General features: G+C 38.8%; 1 protein-coding gene across 4 annotated transcripts in view; it reads left to right on the top strand.

Moving 5' to 3' along the window:
- The first annotated feature begins 664 nt into the window (after positions 1–664).
- The window catches only part of UPF2 (UPF2 regulator of nonsense mediated mRNA decay), a 64,716-nt gene continuing 54,122 nt past the window's right edge, over positions 665–11,258 (top strand). Inside the window, exons 1-3 of one of the 4 annotated variants that reach the window (XM_035889179.1) lie at positions 665–907; positions 5,209–5,588; positions 6,640–7,419. In XM_035889179.1, the coding sequence (XP_035745072.1) occupies positions 869–907; positions 5,209–5,588; positions 6,640–7,419 (1,199 nt within the window). In that variant the 5' untranslated portion in view covers positions 665–868. Of the gene's footprint in view, positions 908–2,491; positions 3,118–5,208; positions 5,589–6,639; positions 7,420–11,258 lie in introns of those variants that run through there. The other 3 variants (XM_035889176.1, XM_009649455.2, XM_035889177.1) reach the window with 3 other exon arrangements.

Genomic DNA, 11,258 nt, shown 5'->3' with positions numbered 1-11,258 from the left:
GGGGCAGGTCGCCGGGCAGGTCGCCGTTTTTCTCAGGCTTGCGGTGCGAGCGGGGCAGGGAGAGCCCCAGGAGGTGGCTGGGTTGTTGGGGAGCCTGCCCGCTTGGATTGACGTGTGCAGGGGCGTCCTGGAGGAAGCGGGGAGGGTTGTTAGCTAAGAAGTCTCTTGCTCCGTATAGATTTGGTGGCATGTCTGTAGGCCTCTTTTTTTTGCCCCAGTGAAAAGCGTGTTCCTATAGATCTGACAGCAAAACGCTTTCTCCGAGACCTATGGAATCGAAAGTAAAACTGCCCGGCTGGCTAGGCAGGCCTGCCTTCCCTGCCAGTGTGTAGGGGGGGCTTCTTCCTCTGCTCTGTAATTTCCTGTCCCATCTCTCAAAGCTCGTGCCTAAGTTTATTTTCTTCTGATTGACCGTGGTATTTTTTTTTTTTTATGTTCCTTCCCTTACTTTAAGAGAAACCTTAATTGCATTTCAGTTCTCGAGACTTTATTTTCTAGTGGTGTGATTTCTAACGATGAAGAAGTTTGTTGCTCTTTGAGGTTTTTCAGCAGGTCAGAAGTGGGACAACTTGCCTACAGTCTTTATCTCCCTTATCTCTTGTGTAATAGAGTAGCTGCATAAAGGATTGTTTGTGATCAATTTAATATCCAGTAGTGGTAAAAAAGTGTGAAAAAAATCTCAATATTCCTAGTTTAATAAAGCCGTATTTCTTCCCCCTATACATGTGTTTGCAAGGATTGAGATTTCAGTTCATGGTACTGCAGCCTGCGACAATCATCTGGTTTTATTGATTTGAGAGGATTCGAGCATATCAGACCAAGTTTGTTGATGTTTATCCTTTTATTTTGAACAGTGACTAGATTAACAATGATAAATATCTTTTACGAATCTTTGGCTTCCTTGAGAGTAAGTACATGGATGCTTTTTCTTAAATGTTGCCTGTGCATTTCAAGACCTGTTGCTTAAGTTTCTGAGCCTAGAGTATTGTGAACCCAGTCCCATCAGTTTTTCAAATTCCAAGATTGGTATGAAAAAAACTAAGTAGAAATCCAGGTACAATAAAAAAATTCTCAACTAAGATTGAGTTAAGGTTGGTCAAATAGTGAAAATTTAAGAGCTATAGTTTTCTCTGGAAAAATAGTATCTGGAAATGATAAAACTAAGAAGACAGAGTGTTAAAACATCTAAATATCACTACAGAAATGCACTGCCAAGAGTCCAAAAGCATATGGAACACTTGTCTTGTATCTGTCTTCTCCGTCCTTTCGAATTTTCAGCTGTGAGCACCAGTTCCTCCTACCTGTTGGCTTATGAAGTTCATGTCATTATCTTGCCTTTTCACCAGTACATTCGCATAAACATTAGGTATTAAATAGAAGTTCACTTAATGATTAAGTTTCTCTTAATGTTTCCTTACCACTTCCTTAATCTGGACCAAACTGTGTATCTTCAGTCTTATTTCCTATGGTAATGAGACCCAGGCAAGCCTGCTGCCCGTTTCCTTTTTTCTCTGCTTCCCGCAACTTTTCCACCTTTCTGCCAGTTTCAGTCAAATTAGGCAGATGTTTTGAAGGTATATAAACTTTCTACAGATCTTGTGGTAACTGGCAGCTGAGGAAAAGTAACAATGTCTAAATTAACATTCTTGCTGAGGGAAGGGCTGCAGCGAACGCTCAGTGGACAGTTCTGTTTTGGCTGCGCTGTTAGCTGGCACTCCAGCGCTGACCGGTGAATCAGTCTGTCCGTAGCTTGGAGGCAGCAACCCCACCGCCTGCCTCTTGCCATCAACGCCTGGTAGGCATAAATGAGCTGGCAGTACGAGCGGAAGGGTTTGCGAGATAAGGAGCTATATATGTAGCAGGTAGTGAGGGGTATTGTAGCATGCGTGTTCTGTGATGCAGGACAGAAGTCATTATAAACTAGACTGGGTTTTTGTTCGTTGGGGTTTTTTTGTCACCACCATTCACGGGGAAAAAGCAGATAAATACTGCCTTGTGGTTGAAATCACAATCTACCCTATTGTGCTCTGTCCCTTTTCTGTTTGTCCCTTTTTTTATCCCATCTTCTCTATTTTGTTTTTATACAAGCAAATGTCAGATAGGTCTTTAAGAGAGAATTCCGAGTTCCTAAAATTAGTAAGAGTTTGAGTAGTGTAACAATTTTGGTAAGTGACTGTGTTGTTAGAAGTTATATGTGTAGCTGGATACTTTGCTTTGGGGTTTTTTTGGTTTTTTTCCCCCAATTGTAATTGAGTTATCCTACTAAGAACAGGTGGGGGACAAAGATAAAAGCCGGAGTATTGGAATGGTGGCATGTCTGTCCAACATTTCTTTAATCAAACAACCCTTTTTTCCCAATGTTTTCTTCTTAAACTTAGCTCCCAATTCATTATCTTTCAGAATCTTAACACTTTTTTTTTTTTAAATGAATGTCTTGCTCTATTTATTTTTTTTTGTTTAATAGACTTCTTGGTGAAAAACATTTTAATACAATTACTGGAGAGTCTTGTGCAATATTCTAATGGACCTAATCTTACTAGTAAGATATTACAGTGATGTTTAAATGCTAAAAGCTTCCCTTTCAAACCCCTTTTGTTAAAAATGGTGGGAGAGGTATTTTAGCTGTCTCAAACTGATGGAATTTCCAATGTGGATTCATGGTCAGGAAAGATTAATAAACTGGTAGTGTTGAATTTGAAACAGAACACTTAGAGGATTTGCAAGATGGATCTGTGAGGAACCCACTTAACTGGCCTACAGAGATGGAAGAATTAGTTCAGACCTTTAATATGAAGAGGTCTGGGGGGCTGCTTAGTTGTTTGGGTTTTGTTGATGTTTCCCACACACACTCCTTGGTTAAGTACTGGTTTAATAACAATAAAACAATACTGTTTTAAGATGTAGATCAGTGTTTTCAAAATCCCAGTAGTTCTGAGATGTTGAGCTGTGGAACGTCTTAGTTGTAGACATGCACTAGGGAGCCAAATTTGCTAGTACTTGTTTAATCGATGCTGATTTGCTTGGTCTCATTTCCCTGAATCAGTGTCAGAAACATTTCTTCATTGGTGCTGTTGCCAATTGCTGTCAGAGGCCAAGTCCTGAATAGGTTCCCCATTGGTGAGTTGTCTCTGCCCATATCTGAATATACTGTGAATTTCTGCAGTGTTTTCTTCAGGAGACCTGGACAAGCATCTTAAAAATTGTAACGCAGTGTTGCATATGGGATAGCCAGTATGTGACTCTGTCGTCTTACTGTTTGGGGGGTGGGGGAGGGAATGTGGAATACTTAGTTAGAAACAGAGTTTCTTTAGTGTCGTATTTATAAATATCTTTCAAAACAGTTAAAAATAATACTAGAAGCACTCTACCTTTAGTTTGGAATGCAAGTGTCTCGTCCATTTTGTTGAGGGAATATGTGAATCTGTCATATTTTCATCATACAGTCTGAGTGAAACGTTAGGCGAAAGTAAGGGTGGTAATTGGGAATCAAACTGGTGTTACCAATAAAAACCAAGTGATGGTTTTTCAGGAGGCATCATATGCAATTGTGTCCCATCAGTCTTGCCTCTATATGAATTTAATTTAAAGCACATGAATATGTGAAAATTATTTTTTGCTTTAAGAAATTAATTTAGCCTGAAGTAAATAAACCTTGGGTGTTCTAATTGCCTCTGTCGGTCCTGTCTGGCCCTATCTGATCCTCGACATGAGTCAGCAGAATGCCCTTGTGTTAAGGCCAGCTGCATTCTGGACTGTAGTTAACAAGAGTTACCCAGCAGGTTGAGGAAGGTGAGTCTTCCCCTCTATTTGGTACTTACAAGGCCATATCTGGCTACCACATCCAGTTGTGGATTCTCTGTTCCAAAAAAGGCATTGACATGCTGGAGCAAGTTCACTGGAGGCCCACCAAGATCATTAGGAAGCTGGAGAACATGTTCTCTGAAGAAAGACTCAGAGAAGTGGGCTTCTTCATCTGTAAGAAGAAAAGGGGAAGTCTTATTACTGTCTACAACAACCTAATTGGGAGAGTGTAGAGAAGATGGAGCTGGGTTCTTAAAGCTGTACAGGGATAGGATGAGAAGAAATGGACACAAGATGGGGCATAGCAAGTTCCAGGATGATATTGGGAAAAGTTTTGGTTGTTCAGGTACTGGAACAGGGGCCCAGAGGGGACCATTGCATCTCTGTCCTTGGAGATACTCAAAACTTAGCTAGTCAAGTCCCTGATCTGATTTTAATTATGTCCTTTTTTTGTTCAATATTTGTTATCCTTAGCCAAATGAAACAAAAGTTTAGAGGGCTAGAAACCTCAAAGGTGCTAAAGCTCCTATGAGTCCCCAGAAAAACATTGGTTGAGTAGAAAGAGATACAAATTGGAGCATTTGATAACTGTTGATAGTTGTAGCCATTCCGCTATCATTTTCGCATGTTCTGCTGGCCAGGGAGGTTTGTGCAGACATTTTAGTCAGCATGGCATGCTTTTCCAGCTGGTACTTGTGCTGTGTGGAAGAGTGCTTGAGATGCCTGGGGAAATCCTGGGAGGTGTGGGGAAAGAGGGGAACAAGATGATGCCTTTTAACAATGAGGGCAGTCAGGCATTGAAGCAAGTTGGGTGGACAGGTTGTGCAGTCCCCTTCCTTCATGGTTTTCGGGACTGGAGCCTAGAGCAATCTTGTCTGACCTCATAGTGGAACCTGGTTTGAGCAGGAGGTTGATCCCCTGGAGGCCCCATCTAACCTGCATTATCCTATGATCCTAAGTGGAGGTAGTGGAAGGGGCAGTATTCTTAGGAGATGTGTAGAAAGGTCAGTGAGGTGCAGGTGCATGCTGATGAATCAAATATTTTTATTCATTTTTAAGTTGGGGGTACTTTGCTTTCATCAGTCTTGGATTTTTTTGCAGATGGACTTCTGTTTATGTTCCAAGATCTTGTATTCCTCAACTTGCAGAAACTTCAAATGCTTTTACTTCACAATTCATGCTGAAGACAACTTTGCAGTGTAACACCGTAACAAAATGATTAGTTTTTACCTATTGTTAGGTCCATTTCTTAGTTCAAGAAAACTTACCTTAAACCTGTATTTTAGTCTAATAAGGCATCTGTGAGTTACCTTACTTAGTTAAGAACTAAATGAGAATAGGTGGGCTGCGAAAATGGCTTTAATATATCAACAAGTTAAAAGTACTTATTTTCCTGTGATTCTGCAGACTTGCCTGGGTAACACAATGCCAGCTGAGCGCAAGAAGCCAGCAAATATGGAAGAAAAAGAATCTCCGTTAAATAATAAAGAAAAAGAATTTAGTGAAAGGCGACCAGTGAGCACCAGGGAAAAGCCAAAAGAAGATGTCAAGGTTGGCATGAAGAGAGAGACTTTAAAGGTTCCTGAAGATAAAAAGAAAAAACTGGAAGAGGATAAAAGGAAAAAAGAAGACAAGGAGCGGAAGAAAAAAGAAGAGGATAAAGTAAAGGCAGAAGAAGAGCAAAAGAAAAAAGAAGAGGAAGAAAAAAAGAAACTTGAAGAAGAGGAAAAAAAGAAACAAGAGGAGGAAGAGAAAAAGAAACAAGAAGAAGCAGCTGCTCAACTGAAGTAAGTTGGTTTTTAATGGTTTAATTGTGCCAAATGCCGTAGTCCTGCTATCAGGGTTTTGGGCAGAATTATAAAAGATTAGCTATTTGAGTGAGTTACAGCAAGTTATATGTAGTGTTATAAATGTTACATGGCTAGCTGAACATGCTTTATGACTTCTATGCAGTTTTGAGTTTTCACCTTTAGCCTCTGCTACTTTAATCTCTAATACAGGTTTTTGATAGTGTTCTCCGTGTGGTGACAATGTAATGCACAAATGTGATTGAATAAAGAACCGTGGTTTCTTTTAAAATTGGGAAGTGTTAGTGTCATAAAATTGGGAATATGGGCTCTAACAGGTCCACAGACCATAACAGGAGCAAATCTACTGTGAGGGACGGCTGTCATTTCTTTTAATTGGTCATAGACAACGATACCTGGATGGCAAACACAGAATGTGGCCTGGCAGTTTAATATGTGATATTACTAAGGCAATGTTTCTTAGTACGCTATCAAAATGTACTACAGTCTTAAGATAGCACCTTTAGACCAAATAAAGCCAAGATTCCAGACATTCCTGTGTTTGAAATATGTCACTTTCTAAGACTGAGGCAATGTCATAGCCAAATTCTAGCTGGGACAGAGGTATTTCACCTATTTAAAATTTTCTACGTCATTTCAATAGTCTGGGAATAAAAATATTTCTCTTAACTGTGTAATACAGTAACCTGTTGAAAGGTGGTTGTCCTCTTCTGTAAGAACTTAATCCCTGTCTGGAGTAAATGGAGTTTTATGTTTATATTTTCTAAGTCTGTTTGGATTAATATGTTCTGCATAGAAATACTGGAGAAATTTCGTTTTGTAACAAGTAGTACTTGCCTTTTGCAGCAAAAAAATCAAACAGTAGTTATGAAGCAGATACTTTAGCTTTCTGGGATTAACTTGTTAAATATTTAAAAACAGAGTATTAAAGGGAAATTGTGTTTAGAACTACTGGAGGGTTTCCAACTATGAACTGGTAACCTGAAAGTAAGGTTCTGTAATGAAAATGACTAATTTTTGTTTGTCTTAGAGAAAAAGAGGAAGCACATCAGCTCCATCAGGAGGCTTGGGAGCGCCATCAGGCAAGAAAAGAGCTTCGCAGCAAAAACCAGAATGCACCAGACAATCGCCCTGAGGAAAACTTCTTCAGCAGACTAGATTCCAGTTTGAAGAAGAACACAGCTTTTGTTAAAAAGTTAAAAACCATTACAGAGCAACAAAGGGACTCCTTGTCCCATGACTTTAATAGCCTGAATTTAAGCAAATACATTGCAGAAGCAGTAGCTTCTATTGTGGAAGCCAAACTGAAAATATCAGATGTGAACTGCGCTGTGCACTTGTGTTCCCTCTTCCACCAGCGCTATGCTGATTTTGCCCCTTCGTTACTTCAGGCTTGGAAAAAACATTTTGAAGCCAGGAAAGAAGAGAAGACCCCCAACATTACCAAGTTAAGAACTGATTTGCGTTTCATTGCAGAATTGACAATAGTTGGGATTTTCACTGACAAGGAAGGTCTGTCTTTAATCTATGAGCAGCTTAAAAATATTATTAACGCTGATCGAGAATCCCACACTCATGTTTCTGTGGTTATCAGCTTTTGTCGGCACTGTGGAGACGACATTGCTGGTTTGGTACCAAGGAAAGTAAAAACTGTTGCAGAGAAGTTTAACTTGGGCTTTCCTCCTAGTGAGATAATTAGCCCAGAGAAACAGCAGCCCTTCCAGAATTTGTTGAAGGAATACTTTACGTCTTTGACCAAACATCTGAAAAGGGACCACAGGGAGCTACAAAATATTGAAAGACAAAACAGGTGACACTTGAATGTTGCTTTTTATTTATGGAGAAAAAAATAGTTTGTTTATGAAATGCCTAGATTTGTTGTAGTATGTGTAAGCAAAATTTGTTTGTGGTGTCTAGAAGATAAGTGTATTCTGCAATATATCTAAAAAAAGTTCTAACTTTGCTCTGAATACCTTAAAAGCAAAAACCAAACAGACTCTTTGAATATCTTTAAAGGAAATGGAGGTTGACCTTTAGCTTTAATTCTCTATAACTCTGTAAGTTTGATGATGCTCCCGTAGCAGCTTAAGAGTAATGTTTGTTTCCCAGCTGGTACTGTCCTTTTCCAGTTGGCACAATCTGATTCCTCCCTTTCCACCCACATATATCTAACGGAGCGTATGCCACAATGGCTTTGGCTTGTTTACTTTTTTTAATGTACCAGTATGGGGCAAAAATTAGGTTAGACTAACGAAGTATCCCTTATGCTTTAATGTGGGCAAATTTTATGTATTAATAAGTTGGAGGGTATAGACAATTGGATTGAAATACTCTTAAATGTCTATATGAAATACTAATATCGAAGGATATGAATACACACACCTTTAAGATCTGAATATTTTAATTTCTACTGTGACCACATTGTTTAGTAGTTGTTTGCTTTTCTTTAAAGCATCCTGAATTGTCATTATTGGAACTGGCCTAAACCCAACTGCTGGTCTTAAAACATGGTCATTCTTAAATCCTTTTGGAAGCATTCCAAGCAGACAGAAATGAATGTGTTACTGTGTGTAGGCACAGGTTTCAACTAAAAGGCTGAATATCAGAGCCAAATGTATGCTTGCAATACATTAAAAGTTGGTGTTCCCAAATCAAGGCTTTAAACTTGGATCCATTGTGCTGATGGGTGTTGTGCTGCAGTCACAGCTGGCCAAGACCAGATAAGTGGTGTATTTCATAGGACCATAAACAGATTTTTGAGCTACCATTATTTCTACAAGTACCTTTTTACTTTAAAGTGTGTTATTGACTCAGTTGTTATTTTTTAAAGTCAATGAATGTAAACTTTTATACTGTCACAATTATAATTGGTCTGGGCACATTGGTTCTGGCTGGGACTTCAATGAGCAAGTGTTGAAAAGGCTGTATGGTGGGAAATAAAGTGGGGAAAAAAAAATTCCAAGAGATACAAAGACTGTTAAGAAACCATGAAGAAGAAGGAACCTAAGTGATCCGGGAGAGGTAAGTATACTTTGTTTACTTGCACAATTGGATAAAAATGCCTGGATAGAGCCCTGAGCAGCCTGGTCTGATCTCGTCATTGAGCCTGCTTTCAGTAGATCAGAGTAGAGACCTCTTTATGCACCTTGTCATCTGAATTATCCCTGTGAACTTGGGTGCAAAGCTTTATTTTGAGGAAGGAATGTGAAGAAGTATGGTTTATCACTGGGTGAAGGTAATTATTTATCTCTGTATGAACTTTTAGATTTTTATTTTAGCTGCTTAATAAAAGTTGGGGAATAAGTTTTGTTAAAGATACGAGACATCAAAAAACTTTCCTGCCTAATTTTCTTTGCTTCCAATGTGTCTGTAACAAGAGAGATGCTTGGCATTTGCATGCTATGGATGTGCAAGGCATCAAAGGTCAAAGATGGAAACTTGCCTGGTAAGAAGTCTGTGAATACTATAGAAATCTGCCAAACTCTGGATTTCTGAAAAGTGATTGGGGTGATGGTATGTTGGGTTTTTGTTTTTGGTTGGTTGTCTTGGGGTTTTTTTTTTTGTTTAGGTTTTGGTTTGGGGTTTTTTTTTTGTTCCTTAAAAAAAGGAATAATCCTTCTTGGGAAAAAATGGTACTCAGTGCATTTGAAACCTGATCCACTTTGCTGATAGCAGTAGCTTTTATTCCCACTGTTACTCCAGAACTGGTGAAGTGAACAGGGAGCAAACGGTTCCCTCTTGTGCATCAACAGTGTCATATGTTCAGGTCATGATATTTTGTCAGGTAAATCTCTCTTGAATTTACCTGTGTCAGGAGAATGACTGTCAAATAAGATGTACAGATTGGTTGAGTTAATTGAAAATTAATATGCTAACCTTAACAGTGCTTTAATACTGTGTTACCTGCTAAATCATTTAGGTAAAATTAAAGCATTATTAGACACAAGGGTTTCTGCAAGTGGATAATTTGGAAACTCAACTACCTTGAGTTATGCTTTGACAGTAGAACCTGATGGTTGGGTTGGTCACACAGCTAAGGGCACAGCACAATCTGTGCAGGCTGTGTCACCAGAAGGAAACAACATGATTCCCAAACTCTAGTGTGAGTTTTCAAAAATGAGTGTCAGATATGGAAGAAACTACTTTGTCTAAATTAAGGATGTTTTTAAGATCTGCTGAACTTGCATGGTGGCACTTTGAAATCCTGAAGAGACATAAAGATAAGTTCTGAATGCCGTACTTTTAATTGTATTCAGAAATGAATTGTGCTTTTTAAAGTTTGCTTAGTATGCTTTAGCTTGCTTGAATTTGTTAACACTTGTCTTTTGGGAACAGTAACAGAACTGAAATTCTTGTACTGTTGTTACAGCACTTTGCTTTTTTGTTTTTTAATAATAGCATAGAGCTTCAGCACTCATGTTTATGAGGCTGCTGGTGTATTTTAAACGTAAAATATGTGCCTAATGGACAGCTGTCTCCATGGAAAGACTATGAATTGGCACTTAACATGCTTCCTGAATCCAAACTGAACTACTGCACTTTAGAAACTTAGTGGTTATTTAATTATTTAATTCTTCTTGCTCTATTTTGCAGGAGCAGGTGATACATACTATAGGTGTGGTTTTGTAAGAGGGTCAAGAAATAGAACTTTTGCTGGCATTGCTGCTTCTTGCCCTCTAGCAAGGCATTTGTGTCAGGTTTCGGTTCTGAGCAGATAGGGATTTCTTTGCTCAGCCTGTGAATGTGTTCTGTACAAAGATGACTTCTGTTTTACAATTAACCTGGAAATGAAAAAAGCCAAGGCTGATGCCCCTCAGCTTGCATTCCTTAAACGGTTTTAGAATTTTTATGCCATAAAATGTTTGGGTCTTTTGGTGGGAATGTGATTGTATACTTACTGCTTAATAAAAGCCTAATGGTAATGTAATGATGCAGCCTCTTTAGGAATTCACACCTTATTTCAAACTTTATCTTCTGATGCTTTCATCTCAGTGGCTACAGCTAGTTAGTCCAGTGTTACTGACAGTATTCAAGCTACTGTAAAACAAATTGGAAACTTGCTAGGCAAGCTCACTCTGTCAGCTTCCCTTTGAAAGTCCATGTTTGATCTGAGCCTGTTTGTATCTTGGCTGTAGTAGGTCCCCAAACAGCTCAGCTGGCCCAAAGTGTCCCTTGCTGGTAAAGAACTGACTCTGCATCATCTTTACAAGAGCTGTTCATGTGGAGTGGATTGTGCCACAGATGGGTCAAATGCACTTCTCAGGAGCTCAAGTTGAGGACAAACTAGAACATTGCTAATGAGCAACCAGCTTATTCTCAGTTAACCCAAAAATCAAGGATTGACAGTCTTTCAGCAGTCTTCTGTGGCAAGCTTTGTACTAGCAGAGATTACCTTGTTCTGTACACTTGGTTCAAACTACTGAAAGTTCTTGATATTTGTTGCTAAAAATCCAAGACGTTTTCTATTTCTAGCTTGTATAGGGACTCTGTAAGAGGTTTCTGTTATTTATATTCCTTTTTAGTATTTGACTTTAGAAGTTCTATAACACCTTACCAGAATCAAGAAATGTATTTTTTGGTCGTTTTAACTAATAAATTTAACTAAATGGATGGTAACTTGCTGATAATTATCAAAACTGCTTTAGTACA

Source organism: Egretta garzetta, unplaced genomic scaffold (assembly GCF_000687185.1).
Source record: "Egretta garzetta isolate BGI_Z169 unplaced genomic scaffold, ASM68718v1 scaffold291, whole genome shotgun sequence".
Classification (NCBI taxonomy): domain Eukaryota; kingdom Metazoa; phylum Chordata; class Aves; order Pelecaniformes; family Ardeidae; genus Egretta; species Egretta garzetta.
The sequence above is the reverse complement of the archived record's forward strand: the minus strand, read 5'-3'. Positions and strand labels throughout refer to the sequence as shown.